The sequence below is a fragment of the Stegostoma tigrinum genome, chromosome 18, assembly GCF_030684315.1.
Source record: "Stegostoma tigrinum isolate sSteTig4 chromosome 18, sSteTig4.hap1, whole genome shotgun sequence".
Taxonomy (NCBI): domain Eukaryota; kingdom Metazoa; phylum Chordata; class Chondrichthyes; order Orectolobiformes; family Stegostomatidae; genus Stegostoma; species Stegostoma tigrinum.
The window spans coordinates 51,253,253-51,268,932 of NC_081371.1; the positions used below are offsets into that span (position 1 = coordinate 51,253,253).

General features: G+C 39.9%; 1 protein-coding gene across 4 annotated transcripts in view; it reads left to right on the forward strand.

The window, feature by feature from the left end:
* The window catches only part of LOC125460967 (host cell factor 2-like), a 79,745-nt gene that overhangs the window by 21,194 nt on the left and 42,871 nt on the right, over nucleotides 1-15,680 (forward strand). For 3 of the 4 annotated variants that reach the window (XM_059652536.1, XM_059652534.1, XM_059652535.1), the window contains exons 5-9: nucleotides 437-521; nucleotides 1,875-1,981; nucleotides 5,301-5,483; nucleotides 7,474-7,773; nucleotides 12,012-12,199. In XM_059652536.1, coding sequence (XP_059508519.1) covers nucleotides 437-521; nucleotides 1,875-1,981; nucleotides 5,301-5,483; nucleotides 7,474-7,773; nucleotides 12,012-12,199 — 863 coding nt within the window. The remainder of the gene's footprint in view (nucleotides 1-436; nucleotides 522-1,874; nucleotides 1,982-5,300; nucleotides 5,484-7,473; nucleotides 7,774-12,011; nucleotides 12,200-15,680) is intronic. The other variant, XM_059652533.1, reaches the window with a different exon arrangement.

Genomic DNA, 15,680 nt, shown 5'->3' on the forward strand with positions numbered 1-15,680 from the left:
GCCTCCGAGAATTCTATGTTCTAGAATTCGGCCTCTACACACTCTACCACCTACATCCTCAATTAAATTTTTGGTTACACTTACTAACATTTCTATCATTATTTCAGCATTCATTTTTTTCCCCAGGGTATCTTTGTGAAGACTTGTAGTATTTATTGTGTAATTAAGATGCCATATAAATGCAAGTTGTTATTTGTACTGTTACTTGTATGTTTGCAAAAGTGTTGATTATTGTGTAAAACTGTGCGTAAATGACTAAATTGCTTGTCCCTGGCTTAATTTGTCACTTATTAACTATAGGAAAAAACATTAAATGAACTGCAGTCTATGGGGCTATCTCTAGGGAGACATATTACTTTTGAATTCTTATCTGCACAATGCTGTTGGTCAGATATATTTACTGAGTATTGTCAAGTATTTCTTCCATTGTTTACAGAAAGCTTGGTTTGGACTAAACCAGCAACCAAGGGTTCGACACCACTCCCTCGGAGTTTGCATTCTGCTACTGTTATTGGAAATAAGTAAGTGCTCTTGCTGTTATCTAAATTCTCTAAAAACGTTAGTAATGAACAAGAAAGGAGGTGGTGATAAAGGATCATTGTTCATGGCCTCAGGGTAGTGAGTGTGAATCATTTCCTATGTACATATGTTTAAAAGAATCATATCACCTCAATCAGAACGATTAATTGTTATATTTCAAATAATTTGGAAAGATGTGAGAGAGACATTTTTGAAAATATGCATTGATCCATCTTTACCGGGGACTTTGTAGGAGGTGAATATTGTGAACGATGAGCATCTGGGTGCTATACTTCAATCATCGTGGCTTTTAAAACACCTTTCCCCAAATACAATATTACATGTAGGTTAGTTAAAAATTGAAGACTCCTTTCCCATTCTGGGCCAACAGAAATGTTTTGCTTCCAGGTGAAAGATTCTCGATTGAGATGATAAATCAAGTAATGTCTGCATGCTGGTTACATCAGTGCTGATGTATACCCGTTGAAATGCGTTATCACATCTACCTACCACTTTTGATTACAATCACGTATGTTTGAAGATCAGTAGAATTGTTTTCAAATGTATTCATCCCAAACAGATGCCCATATCCCTTTAATAGTTTGCTGTCATGGTGAAGCAAGTTTGAGGTTGCAGCAAATATAAACATACTGCCAACCACTTGTTCGGTGTTAAGTATATCTCAGCGTCTCAGGCAGTGGTTTGCATTAGCATCACATGCACTGTAATTTTATAAATGAGTGGTTTAGAACGTTGAATGCCAGCATTGCTTAATTATACTGTTATGGGCAATACATTGACTTTATAGTGAACTTTTGACGAGCTGATCCTACAATATTTACAAGTTTTAACTAAATTGTCATTGAAGCTAAACTTAAAATGTAAACGGCATTTGAATTTCTGATTTTATTTTAATACATTTTTGTTTATTAAATTGTAATAATCATTGTTTAACATTTCATCTGTTATGTAACTCATTTTAAAATTAGGTTCAAGAATCCTCTTATCAATGGTCTTTTTAGTTTGCATAAACTATTACCTGTCCTAGTCGCTTTGATAATTACATATTCATTTAAATTCTTTTATAAATTAGAAGGTCAATTGTCCAAGTTGTTCGGCTTTCCTACCAGCACTTATTAATGTATGTTTTCAGAGTAAGTGTATCTGAACACTCCAAATTTCTCATTGGTTTGGATACTTGACGTTCTGTTGCATTTAACCAGCATGAACCATTGCCAATTGTGTTTTGCTTGTTAAGTCCAATATATCTGTTTCAAATACAATTGCACAGTTTTGTTGTAAATGGTTTTGAGCACAACCTGTTTATGTTTTTGTCTGTATTTATTTTCCTTTAGAATGTTTGTCTTTGGTGGCTGGGTACCACTTGTGATGGATGATGTGAAAGTTGCCACTCATGAAAAGGAATGGAAGTGCACAAATACACTTGCTTACTTACATTTAGGTCAGTCCCTTGAGTTTCCTTCTTAAGCAACTAATGCGTATGAAATCAAACCATATTTCCCCTCTTGTTATCTCCAGCCATTGTTTACAAACTGTAGCGGAAAATAATGATTTCCATTTCTATTTTTTGTGCAGTTTTGAATTTTGTCCATTAGATAGAGCTGTGGTTCAGTCACTAGCACATTAATTGAGTCAGAAAGTTGCAGATTCAAATCTCGTTCTAGAAATTTGAACACACAATATAGGCTGACTGTGTAGTTCAGCATCGATGACATCCTGTCCTGTTAGCGGCACTGTCTTTTGCATGAAATGTTAAACCAAGACTTTGTTTGAGAGAATAAAAAAGTTAATGACCAGCAATAGCTTATTCTATATTTTTAAGTTGAGAGGGTTATCTATGCTATAAAGTAGCCGAGAATTCAGTGATTCAAAATTTCCCAGCAGAGTGTTCTCATTTCATTTTTCTGGCAGAATTGTGCCGTTCATTGTAGAAGCAATTTTAGGTTTAGCAATGTAAATCATTCGGTTGTATACTTAATCTAAATCTTAATCTTCCCCTCCTGATTGAGAATCTGTCTATCTCATCCTTAAATATACACAGAAATTCTATTCCCACTGCTCTCTGTGGCAAGAATTTCCAACGAGGCACAAACCTCTGTGAGAAGAAATTCCTTCTCATCTCAGACTTAAATCGGTGTCCCTTAATTCTGAGACTATGCCTTCTGCTCTTATAGTCTCCAATGAGGAGGAACATCCTCTCAGCATTTATCCAATGGAGTCCCTTAAGAATCCTATATGTTTTAATGCGACCTCTTTCATTCTAAATTCCAATGAGTAGAGTCCCAATCTGTTCAACCTTTGATCATAAGACAGTCTCCACATCCTGAATCTTTGAACTGCACCAATGCAATAATATCTTTTGTAAAATAAGGGGACCAAAACTGATCTCAGTACTCCAGATGTTATTACACACCTCTGGAGAAGTTGGGACATGAGCCCAAGTCTCCTGGCTCAGAAGTACGGAGTCTACTACTGTGCCACAAGAGCCCTGCCAATACTTTGTAAGTTTTGGTAAGAGTTCCTTACTCTTGTATTCCAACCCTCTTGAAATAAGAGCCTACATTCCATTAGCCTTCCTGATTACCTGCTGCAGCTTTCTATGTTTCATGTGCAAGTACCTTTAGGCTTTTTGTGTTGCAGCTTACTGCAGTTTTCTCCACTCTGTTCTTTTGTTTTCCTTTGCAAGATGTTCAACTTCACATTTTCCCACATCATACTCCATTTGTCAACTTTTTGCCCACTTACTTAACATTGTCTCTCTGGGAATTGTATTCTGCCTTTGCAACTATTCTTGTGTTATCTGCAAATTTGGCTGCAGTACATTTGCTTCCTTCCTCTAAGTCATTAACGTATATTGTAAACAGCTGCGGTCTCTGCACTGATCCCTGTGGAACCCCACTTGTTACACGTTAGCAAACTTAAGGGGAATCTCTTATCCCTGTTTGCTGTTTCATGCCCAGTAGCCAATTCCCCATCTGTACCAATATGCTACCTCCAACACCACACACTTTTATCTTGTGACTTAATCTTCTGAGGTATCTAGTCGAACGCTTTCTGAAAGTCCAAATACAACGCATTTATGGTTCCCATGTATTCAGTCTGGTTGGGACTTCCTTGAAAATCTCCAATGAATTAGCTAAGCATAATTTCCCTTTCATGAAGCCCAGTTGACTCTGCTTGATTGGATTGATTTTCCAGATGTTCACCTAATACTTCCTTTAATAATTGATTCCGATATTTTTCCAATGATAAATGTAAGGCTAATGACCCACTTTTGCCTGCTTTCCTTTTTGTACTGGTGTCACTCTGGCAGTCTCTTGATCCACTGGTTCTTCCCAAAAATCTGTTACAACCAATACATCCACTATCTCTGTTGATACTGCTACTGGATCCTAGGATGCAAGCTGTCAGGGCCAGCGGACTGAGCTGCCTTTCGCCTCATAAGTTTGTCTAAAGGCACGACTCTAGTGATGGTGATGGTATTTAATTTTCCCCTCATAGTCTTTAATTTTTATGAGACGTTCAAAGACTGGTGCAAAATATGTTCCCCATAACTATCTTCCCAAATTAATTTTCTAAGGTGCCTATGTTCACTTTGACCTCTCCTTTTCTTTTTCATATATTTAAAGGAGTTCTTATTGTCAGTTTTTTTATTCCTTGCAAGTTTACCCTTGTAGTTTATTTCCCCTCTCTCTGTTCTCTTTTGAGTCCTGCTTTGCTGGATTTGAAATTTATCCCAGTCTTTGGGACTGTCACTGACTTTTGCCTACTTCTATGCTTTCTCCTTTAATTTTATACTGGCCTTAACTGCCCTGGTCAGCCATGAGTGGTTTATCTCTCTCTTCAAATCTTCTTCCAGACTAGGATATATTTTGGCAAATTACCACCTTAAATGTCTGCCACTGCTTGCTTACTATCTTTCTTGCTTATTTATCTGCCCACTTTAGCTAACTCTTCAACCTCATTTCGTTATAATTCCCTTTAACTTAAACACTATTGTTTCCAACCCACATTTCTCATACTAAAACCAAATATTAAATTCTTCTTCATATGATAAATCTAATTAAATTTATTCCCATGCTTTTTCTGTTTGTAAGACACCATGTGAAATGTAGACCAGTAATTTTATTTTTTCCATCAGGCCACAGGCACAGCATTTTATTTTCATGCTTTAGGGACAAAAGCAATTTGATATTTTTGTAATTCCTCTAGTTGTAAAATGCATTGTTATTTTGTAATTAATTTCTTAAAAATGAAGGTCTAAATATAGTGTTGTTTACCAGTTTCAGACTTCACAGTTTTAATGTGTGTCACCATTGATCCTTTTATTATGTAGTTAATTCAAACAGAGCTTGTTTTAGGAGCAGATTGTCAGTATAACTCACTCATGGCATGACTATATTACCTGTTGCAATTACTAGATGGTTAATTGTTCATAAATCACTAGTTCATACAGTGAATCCACAAATAAATAGTATTCGTAAAACTCATCGTGTATTCAGATATGTCTTGGTTAAATTCTGGTAACATGGGGTGTACTTTATTTAATACTTGCATCAAATGTTTTGTACAGTTTCAACAATTTTGTATAATATGTTGACAGAGTCCTTTTGAGGTAAGCGGTGTGAAAACAGTTTCAAAAGATAAAAACGATTGTGTTTAATTTGTAGGTTTTTTGATAATACTGAATTATAAGTCGTGTAATTTTTTTCTTAAGCATTGTTTTGGCAAAATGAATTAAGTTGATGGTATATCTCTAGCAGATGGCTACATCTGGACACCGGTAGTCTCAGACACATTGGAGGACAATGTACCGAGGGCCAGGGCTGGCCACTGTGCTGTTGCTATTCATACTCGACTTTACATCTGGAGTGGAAGAGATGGCTACCGGAAGGCTTGGAATAATCAAGTCTGCTGCAAAGATCTTTGGTATTTGGAAACTGGTGGGTGTTACATGGTCCTTGAAAGATAAATTTTCTCTGAATATCTTTTTTAAAAAAAAGTGTTCAAAGTTGTTGTCGGAATAAATTGAAAGTATGCAAGGGGTTGTGTTTCAAACAGCAAAGGTGAAATTTTAGAGTCATAGATTATACAGCATGAGAAAGGTCCTTTGGCCGGCCATGCCTGTGCTGATCCACAAACACTAAACTACATTTAATCCCATTGACCTGCACTTGGTCCATAGCCTACTACATCCTGGGATTTTAAGTGGTGCTGCACCTTGTGGTGACCATAGTGTATAACTGGATTGCTGTAACCGTATTGGTTAACACAAGAGAGTGTCAGAATTATTGCGTTCTTGTCAAGTTTGAAAAGCTTAACTAGTGAAGTGCCACTAGGGTCAGTCCTATGACCTTGATTGTTTTCTATCTATATTAATGATTAGGAAGAAAGGGCATGGTGTAATTTGTTGAATAGACGCAGAAATAGGTGGGAGGGCATGTTGTGATGAGGACATGAGGAACCTGCAAGGGAATATCAATAGGTTGAATGAGCAGATAAAAAGGTGGCAGGTGAGGTTTAATGAAGGAAAGTGTATGCTCATGTACTTTGGCAAGAAGAATCAAAAACTTGGAACTCTGAAGAAGAGTGATACTGGATTCAGTGTTAATTCCAGTTTCTGTGCCCGTAGATACTTCCAGACGTATTAAGTTTCTCCAGTACTTGCTGTTTTTATTTCAGATTTGGAGCATTTTGCTTTTATTCAAGATTCTGAGGTGACTTGACAGTGTAGATGTTGAGGTGTTTTCACTAGAGAGGAATCTTGAACTAGAGGACAAAGTTACAGAATAAGAAAACATTTGTTTAGAATGGAGGTGTGAAGGAATTTTGCCAACTGGGGGAGTGAATGCCTGGAATTCTGTACTTCACGGAATTGAGTCTAGATCACTGAAAGTATTTAAAGAGAAGGTAGATAGATTTCTGAAATATCAGTGAGTTGATGGCTGTGCTGAGCTACCAAGAAAGAGGTGTTGGGGCAGCTCAACCATGAACCTATCGAATGGCAGAACAGGGCTTTTGAGGGACGAAGGACCTACTCCTGCCCCTGTTTCTAATGTTCTGTGCTTTTCATATCTGTTTCAACTGCTTGGCTTTTGTTACAAAAGAGGGGATGCACTAATTAATGGATAGAAAAAAGGGGCAGGACTAGGCCATGCCGCTCCTCGAGCCTGCTGTTCAGTTCAATTGGATCATGATTGCCTACCTCTGCCATTTTCCAATTTATTCCTTGTATTCCTTAATATTTTAGAAATTTAATGATCTTGAATGTATTGGATGACTGAGCCTTGAGAACACTCCGTGGTGGACAATTCAGAAGTTTCATCATACTTTCGAGTGAAGAAACACCTTTTTGTCTGCATATTAAATGCTCTACCACTTATTCTAAGACTGCACCCCTTGTTTCTGGGCCCTTTAGCCAGGGCAAACATCCTTTCTGAATCTATTCTGTCAACCCCTGTGGTAATTTTGTATGCTTCAGTAAGGTCACCTTATTCTTCTGATCTCCCAGTCTCTCCTCAGTCTTTTCACGTAGGATAACCCTGCATACCAGAAAACATTCTGGTGAGCCTTCGTTGCACTCCCTCAATGGGAAGTATATGCTTCCTTAGATAAGAAGGGTAAAACTGACTATAAATGTTTAGAAGAAGTATAATACCGCTTGTTTTAGAAGCCTATGGTAGAAGTAAAAACAATTGTGAAAATAGAATCTAATCAGAGACGCAAGAAGGGTTTTAGGGTGCATCTGTACCTCTCTACTGTTAATTGCTGTTGGATAAAGTTGATACTTGAATAATGGAAGAGATCGATTTACTTGCGTGTTTTCTTCTTGTGGAAGTTTAAGAATTATAGGTTTGGGCAGCGAGATGTAAGTGAACGATTAAAATACAGTTTGCCTAAAACAGAGCTTGAAAATCTTTCTTTTCTCTTTAGAAAAGCCCCCTGCACCTTCCCGTGTGCAGCTGGTAAGAGCTAGCACGAATTCACTCGAAGTATGTTGGGGTGCGGTTCCTACAGCAGATGCCTATCTTCTTCAGCTGCAAAAGTATGATATACCACCATCAGCCACCACCACCACCACAACTCCCATGGCAACTCCATCTTTGAGCAACACCACACTGCCACAGAAGACTTCTTGCAGCCCCGTTTCTCCTACGCCCGCTATTCCTGCTGCACCTCTTCCTGTTGCTAAAGTCACTTCTCCCACTAGTGTGCTGATCCCTGGAATGACAAGTAAGCACAGTATTTTTAGCAGTTCTAATTTTCATCATATGAAACCTTTGTTTGCCTGTTTGTTATCTGTCTTCGGGTAAGAATTTATTTGTAAGGGCTCACGCATTAAAATTCTTCTGGAATGTAACCTCTTAATGCATTTTACTTGGAACAAGGTAGGTTTTACTAGGATGGATTTTGAAAGCACTTTTCAAAATAAAAATGTATTAGATTGTTGGGTATTTTTTGGCTTATGTTCCTATTTCAAGCTGTATGCAAGTCTTGTAAGTTTCTTAGCTCAAGAAAGGCAGGCGATCAATCCTTTAACAATACCTAGCTACAGTGAAGCATTCATTCACTGCTTGATTCAACTTGTTCTCTTGTTTGGTTCAATCTAATGTCCTCAACCCACCTCGTACTGACTGTGAGGTAAAGTAGCCAGACAGTGGTTAAAAGTTAATTTTATTTACATTTATTCATGGGCTGTAGGTGTATTTGAATATGCTAGAATTTATTGCTCACTTCTAATTACCCTTGACAAACTGCCTCGAAATGCTGCACCTTAAGATGTAGGTACAGTGAAGGTTATTCCAAATCAGAACAAACTTGCTCTTCTCTGAAAACGAGACATTTGCCTTCTCTAAGTTCACAATTGCTTTAATGGAAGAATTTTGATCCTTTGACAGTGAAAGTATACACTGACACAGTTCCAAGCCATGCTGGTGTGTAACTTGGAGTAGAACTTGTGGGCATTCCTATTTAGCTACAGCCGTTGACCTTCGAGGTAGTAGTGATCAGAAGTTTGGAAGTTGCGGTTGAAGGACGCTGGATGAATTGCTGCATGCGTTTTATAGTTGTTACACACTGCTGGCGCAGATGCGTAGAGAATGAATATTGAAGGAGTTAGATGGGATGCTGGGTTGGTGGGTGAACTTGGATGTGGGTGTTGCTAGCTGGCCAGCATTCACCACCTAGCTGCTTATGAGAAGGTGATAGTGAGCTGCCGCCTTAAACTGCTACAGCCCACGTGTTGTAAGTATACCCGTAATGCCGTAGTGTATACCCATAGTGTCAATAGTGGAGGGAGTATATGTTTGTGAATGTGGTGCCAATCAAACAGGCTGCTTTGACCTGAATGGCATCAAACTTCCTGAGTGGTGATCGAGCTGCACCCATCCAGGCAAGTGGGAGTATTCTGTCACATTCCTATCTTATTTGTTGTAATGGGAAGTTAGGAGGTGAGCTGTTCGCTACAGTAGAGCCTGGCAGAACCCAAGCTGGACATTACTGAACAGATTATTGCTGAGCAGGTACTGACAGTGTTGATGACACCTTCTGTTACTTTACTGATGATCAAGAATAGACCGATGGGGTAGTAATTGGTTGGGTTGAATTTGGCCTGTTTTTGTGCACAGGATGAATCTGGAAATTTTCCACATCATCAGGTAGATGGCAGTGTTTGTAGCTGTTCCAGAGCAGCTTGGCTGGGGGTGGTGCAAGTTCTGGATGTAAATATTCAGTACAGCTGCTGGAATGTTTTCAGGGCCTGTACCCTTTGCAGCATCCTGTGCCTCAGACTGTTTCTTGACATCGGATGGAGTAAGTCAAATTGGCTGAAGACTGGGATCTGTGATGCTGGGGACCATTGGAGGAGACAGAGATGCATCATTCACTTGGCACTTCAGTCTGAAGATTGCGAATGCTTCTGCCTTATCTTTTGTTTGGAGGACATGGCAATTTGTGGAAAAGCCCCCTGCAGTGAGCTGTTTAATTGCTGACTCCCATTCGTGACTGGATGTGGCAGGACTGCGGATCTTCGAACCAGTCTGGTCCCTCCCCCTCCCCTTCCCCCTGTTTCTGTTTGAGGGTTATAAAAATGATTCATTGCATTTTGGCTTTGTATTGTTGGAGCCTTTGCAACTTTACCTCTGGTTTCATAGATGGGTACAGACGTTCAGTTGACAATTTCTTAGTAATCCAGAACTGTGGGAACTAACTATACGTGTATTTTCTTTCATAACTAAGAGTACAGCATAATGTTAAACAAAACATTGTGAAGATGTTAGAACATAGAACATAGAACAGTACAGCACAGAACAGGCCCTTCAGCCCACAATGTTGTGCCGACCATTGATCCTCATGTATGCACCCTCAAATTTCTGTGACCATATACATGTCCAGCAGTCTCTTAAATGACCCCAATGACCTTGCTTCCACAACTGCTGCTGGCAACGCATTCCATGCTCTCACAACTCTCTGCGTAAAGAACCCGCCTCTGACATCCCCTCTATACTTTCCTCCAATCAGCTTAAAACTATGATCCCTCGTGCTAGCCATTTCTGCCCTGGGAAATAAGTCTCTGGCTATCAACTCTATCTATGCCTCTCATTATCTTGTATACCTCAATTAGGTCCCCTCTCCTCCTCCTTTTCTCCAATGAAAAGAGACCGAGCTCAGTCAACCTCTCCTCATAAGATAAGCCCTCTAGTCCAGGCAGCATCCTGGTAAACCTCCTCTGAACCCTCTCCAAAGCATCCACATCTTTCCTATAATAGGGCGCCCAGAACTGGACGCAGTATTCCAAGTGCGGTCTAACCAAAGTTTTATAGAGCTGCAACAAGATCTCACGACTCTTAAACTCAATCCCCTGTTAATGAAAGCCAAAACACCATATGCTTTCTTAACAACGCTGTCCACTTGGGTGGCCAAATTTAGCTGTAGGAATTTTTTTCACTTCACAATTGATATCACTCTTTTTTAAAAACGAGTGAGTTCTAGACTCCAAGATAGATACTACAACAATAAGCAATCAAATAATAAATTGGCATTGCTGAGTCTGCTTTGGGAGCGCTAAAGCAAAGATTCATTCCTCCATAATGACAAAGGAGGAGAAAAAAAAAACTGTCAGAACGAATATATTCTATTCTTGCACTTCACAAAGTATCAATAATAAAGGCCCAGAACCAGATGATCTATCATGCTATTCCGCTCATGCACTACAATTGATAGCTGACCCAACCACGGAAGAGTCTTGCTCAGATCAAGCATGTTGCCCTTTTATTTGGAGGGGAAAGAATATTCAAATAATTTTAACACAATGAAAATTTAGAAGTAAGTAATTTTTATAGGACAATTTTATTTTCAGCTAATATATCATACTTACCCTGTACTACTCCTAGTTGTGTACCCACGGCATTGCCGCAAAGGATGGAGCTGTGATATACCGCAAAGGCACTTCTACAGGAAACAGGAAAAGAGACCAGTTTAATAAAGGAGGAAATCTTTACCCAAGAAAGAATTTACCGTCCCTCAAAATGCTAGACTCAAAAGTTTTCGTTTTACAATATACTATGGACTGAATTAGGGGAACTGGTTTGGTATACAACAGTCACATTCATGCCTCCCTATTAATTTCAGCTAACCACATGAAACATTTAAAATAAGTAGGACTTTAAAGTAGTTAGTAAACAGACAGCATCCTAGTAAGCCTCTTCTGCACACCTTCCAGGTTCTTGACATCCTACTTAAAGACTGTGGTTAGAAAGAAAGGCACAGACCTAAAACATAAACACTGTTCTCCATTGAACAAATAGAACATACACATAGAACATAGAAAAATACAGCACAGTACAGGCCCTTCAGCCCACGATGCTGTGCTGCAGAATAATCCTAAATGGTCTCAGGTTTGCTGCAGCTCCATTTTATAAATACAGGAAGGTTCCTGATTTTCCAATTTTCTAACCACCTCAACAACATACCCTCTTACCTTTAAAAGGTATGAACAACACAAGCTCCAAGGTCTCTGTTCTTCAGGCAGTACCACATAGATTACATTATCTCTTCAAGTGTTTCAAACTTAAAAATTCAGTTATTTATGTTTTTCTTCCAATATTTTTATTTATTGTAGCTTGTTCTTAGTTCCAGTGCTGCAAACTACTTTTTAGTTTAAGTTAGAAATGTGCAATTGTAACAACTGGACAGTTCATTACCTACTCTGTAGTTAATTTGTAGCACATTTTCTTTAATTTGGACCTGTTTATGATTTGATGCAATGGTGTAGGTTAGAACGCCCACTCATACGGTCAAGATTATTCCAAATCAGAGCAAGCTCACTCTTCTCTGAAAACAAGACATTTACCTTCTCTAATTTCACAATTGCAGCATTTGATTTCATTTAGAGAACTATTTTAGAATGTCAGTCGATGATTTATTTTTTGTTTTGTACAGTACTTTATGTAGTTTTGTTTTATCCTGTAAAGGTGCTGTAACTACAATGCAGGTCTCTGCTGCTCCGGTGTCTGCAATGCCTTCAGCAGCAGCCCAGCTGGTCACAGTCTCCCAGCAAGCTGTGCAGACAGTAAAAGCTGCTGTTTCTTCCTTACCGGCTGGAGTTCGTCTTGTTGTTCCAGCTCAAAGCACCACTAATGCTGTTCCCTCTGTAGTTAGTGTGAGTATTTGTTTTCCTTCTGCTCTTATTTACCAGTTGAATTGTTATCTTGTTTTAGTCTTGAGACTTGCAGGAAGGACATGCATGTGTTGTATATAGTGGAGCAATAACTCTCTTTGAGAGAAATTCTTTTATAATGGATGAAAAAAGACAAATTAGGTTGCGTGATCTCCCAAAAAGATGAAGATTTACTATCCTGCGATGTTCAAGTAATAAATGATTGCCCGTTCATTGAAGGGAAGGGAAACCACCACTATGAAAGCTTGACGTTCAGAAAATGAAAAGTTTACAATCAGTGGTTACTAATTTTTCTTTTGAGTACATAGATAATTTTTTCAGTCATGTGGTCTCTTTGATTTAAAGTCTGGTAATTTAAAGTGACTGCCTGTGTCATACCTATTCTATTGGAGTTTTGAGCTACAGGATCTCCAGATGACTTAGCGAGAATGATGGATTCAATAGGACTATACTACTACTTAGCAACCTTCAAGGAGTCAGGCACATAATTCTGACATTTAGTCAGCAATCTGGCCAATCCATTTGAGGTCAACACTGTGGAAGATGGCCATAACTAGGAAAGCTTAGAGTTTAACTAAAGACTTGATTGCTTTTAGAAAGCTTCTCTAGACTAGTAAATTTCCTAGAGTTGACAGTGTAGGAAATCAAATGAGACAGTACAATGACTAGGGCATAATAATATGTAATGCTGTTTGGGTACAGCTGCTGATTCCCAACTTTAAGGTTACAAATATGAATGCTGCAACAGATGAGAACAGTGCTGGGAAAAGAGTCGTCCAAGGGGGATCGTCATTTTGGGAGTGGAGCTGGTCTAAATCGTATATGTTTAAATCCCAGTCCCTGCAGGAAATGCTACACTTGTCCCCACACCTCCTCCCTCACCCCCATCCCAGGCCCCAAGATGACATTCCACATCAAGCAGAGGTTCACCTGCACATCTGCCAATGTGGTATACTGCATCCACTGTACCCGGTGCGGCTTCCTCTACATTGGGGAAACCAAGCGGAGGCTTGGGGACTGCTTTGCAGAACACCTCCGCTCAGTTCGCAAAAAACAACTGCACCTCCCAGTCGCAAACCATTTCCACTCCCCCTCCCATTCTCTTGATGACATGTCCATCATGGGCCTCCTGCACTGCCACAATGATGCCACCCGAAGGTTGCAGGAACAGCAACTCATATTCCGCCTGGGAACCCTGCAGCCATATGGTATCAATGTGGACTTCACCAGCTTCAAAATCTCCCCTTCCCCGACTGCATCCCTCAACCAGCCCAGTTCGTCCCCTCCCCCCACTGCACCACACAACCAGCCCAGCTCTTCCCCCCCCACCCATTGCATCTCAAAACCAGTCCAACCTGTCTCTGCCTCCCTAACCGGTTCTTCCTCTCACCCATCCCTTCCTCCCACCCCAAGCCGCACCCCCAGCTACCTACTAACCTCATCCCACCTCCTTGACCTGTCCGTCTTCCCTGGACTGACCTATCCCCTCCCTACCTCCCCACCTACACTCTCTCCACCTATCTTCTTTACTCTCCATCTTCGGTCCGCCTCCCCCTCTCTCCCTATTTATTCCAGTTCCCTCCCCCCATCCCCCTCTCTGATGAAGGGTCTAGGCCCGAAACGTCAGCTTTTGTGCTCCTGAGATGCTGCTTGGCCTGCTGTGTTCGTCCAGCCTCACATTTTATTATCTTGGAATCTCCAGCATCTGCAGTTCCCATCATCCCTGCAGGTAGAATTGCGAGCAGATTCATTCTTGGAACCAGGAATATCGTTCCAGTATGAATTCTCTTTCAAACTGTCTGATGAGTAACTCACCAAAGAGTCATTTTCTATGTAGAAGCAGGAGTAGGTTATTTGATCCTTTGAGGCTACTTCTCCATTCAGTACAATCACGACTTTTCATCCAACACTGTATCCTGTTCCTGCTTTCCGAAAACTCTTTCTAACCTGTTGTTCTATTATGATGTATTTGGTCTCAGCTTTATATAATTTGTGGCAATTTGGCACAACTTGAACTCAGAATTTGAGACTGTAAATGTACATCATCTTGATTGAGGTTATATTCATTGGTGGGCCATTGTAATGCAGCATCATGTGAACATTGGTATTGAAATGGAAAATTGATATTGTTTGACTCCTAGAGGTTCCTGTAGTAATTACACTATGCTTCCAGGTTTTGCTTGCACGTACTGATCTTCGTGTTCTTATTGACTTTTGGATAGGAAGTTGAAAACAGGAGATAGGAGCAAAAGGATTCTGTTAGATCATGGCTCAATTCAACCAAATCATGTGTGATGTCTATTTGGACACTTTTTGCCAAAAGAATCTTCATGTTTCTGCATCATTTACTTCTGGATAAGGGAAAACAATTACAGGAGAATAGAACTAATTTGGATGGCTTTACCAGATAGTTCGCTCTGACATGATGGACCAAGTGATGTCCTTTTGTGTTATAACTGAACAGTACACCATAAGAAGAGGCCCTCAGGCTACTATGTCTGCACTGACCATTATGCCGTTCTAAACTAATCCCATCTGCCTGCACGTGCCTCATATCCATCTCTGTTCATGTGTCTTTCTAAATGCATTTTTAATGTTACTATGGTATCTGCTTTTACCACCTCCCCTGGCAGTGCGTTCTGGGCACATACCTCCCTCTTTTTTTTTAGAAAAAGCCTCACCGATTCAGCATGGATTTCTTAAAAGGAGATATTGTTGGACTTCAGCACAGATATATTAAAGGGAGCTCCTGTCCGACTAATTGATTTTTTTATTGAAAAGGTGACTAGATAAATTGAGTTTAGTGCAGTTGATGTGGCTTACATGGACTTCAGTAACACCTTTGACAAGGTCCCACGTGAAAGCCTGGTCAAAAAGCTAAGAGCCCATGAGATCCAAGACAGGTTGGCAAACTGGATCCAAAATTTGCTTGCAAACAGCAGGCAAAGGGTGATGGTGGAGGGATAGTATTGTGATTGGAAGCCTGTGACCAGCTGTGTGCCACATGGATCAGTGCTGGGACTGTTTGTTGTGTATGTTAACAACTGGGAAGTGAATGTAGAATTAATGATTTTGCAGGTAACATGAGAATTGGTGTTGTTGATAGTGAGGATGCTGCTCTCAATATAGTCTAGTATTGATCAGTTGGTAAATTGGTACAGGTACTCTGGAAATGTACAAGAAGTATTGGAATGAGCACTTCAAATGCTATGAGTTAGAAGACTATGACCAACTGCAGATAAGTGGGATTAGTGTAGTTTGATATTTGTTGGCTGGCACAGACGTGGTGGGTCGAAAGGCCTATTACTGTGCTGCATGACAATTACTCCAGGAATTCTCCTTTAAACTTGCCCCCTCTCACCTTAAACCTGTGCCCCATAGTATTTGACGTTTCCATCCTGTGAAATAGACTGACTAATACTTCTATGAAACTAAGTCCAAGTTTGTTCAACCACTCTTTATA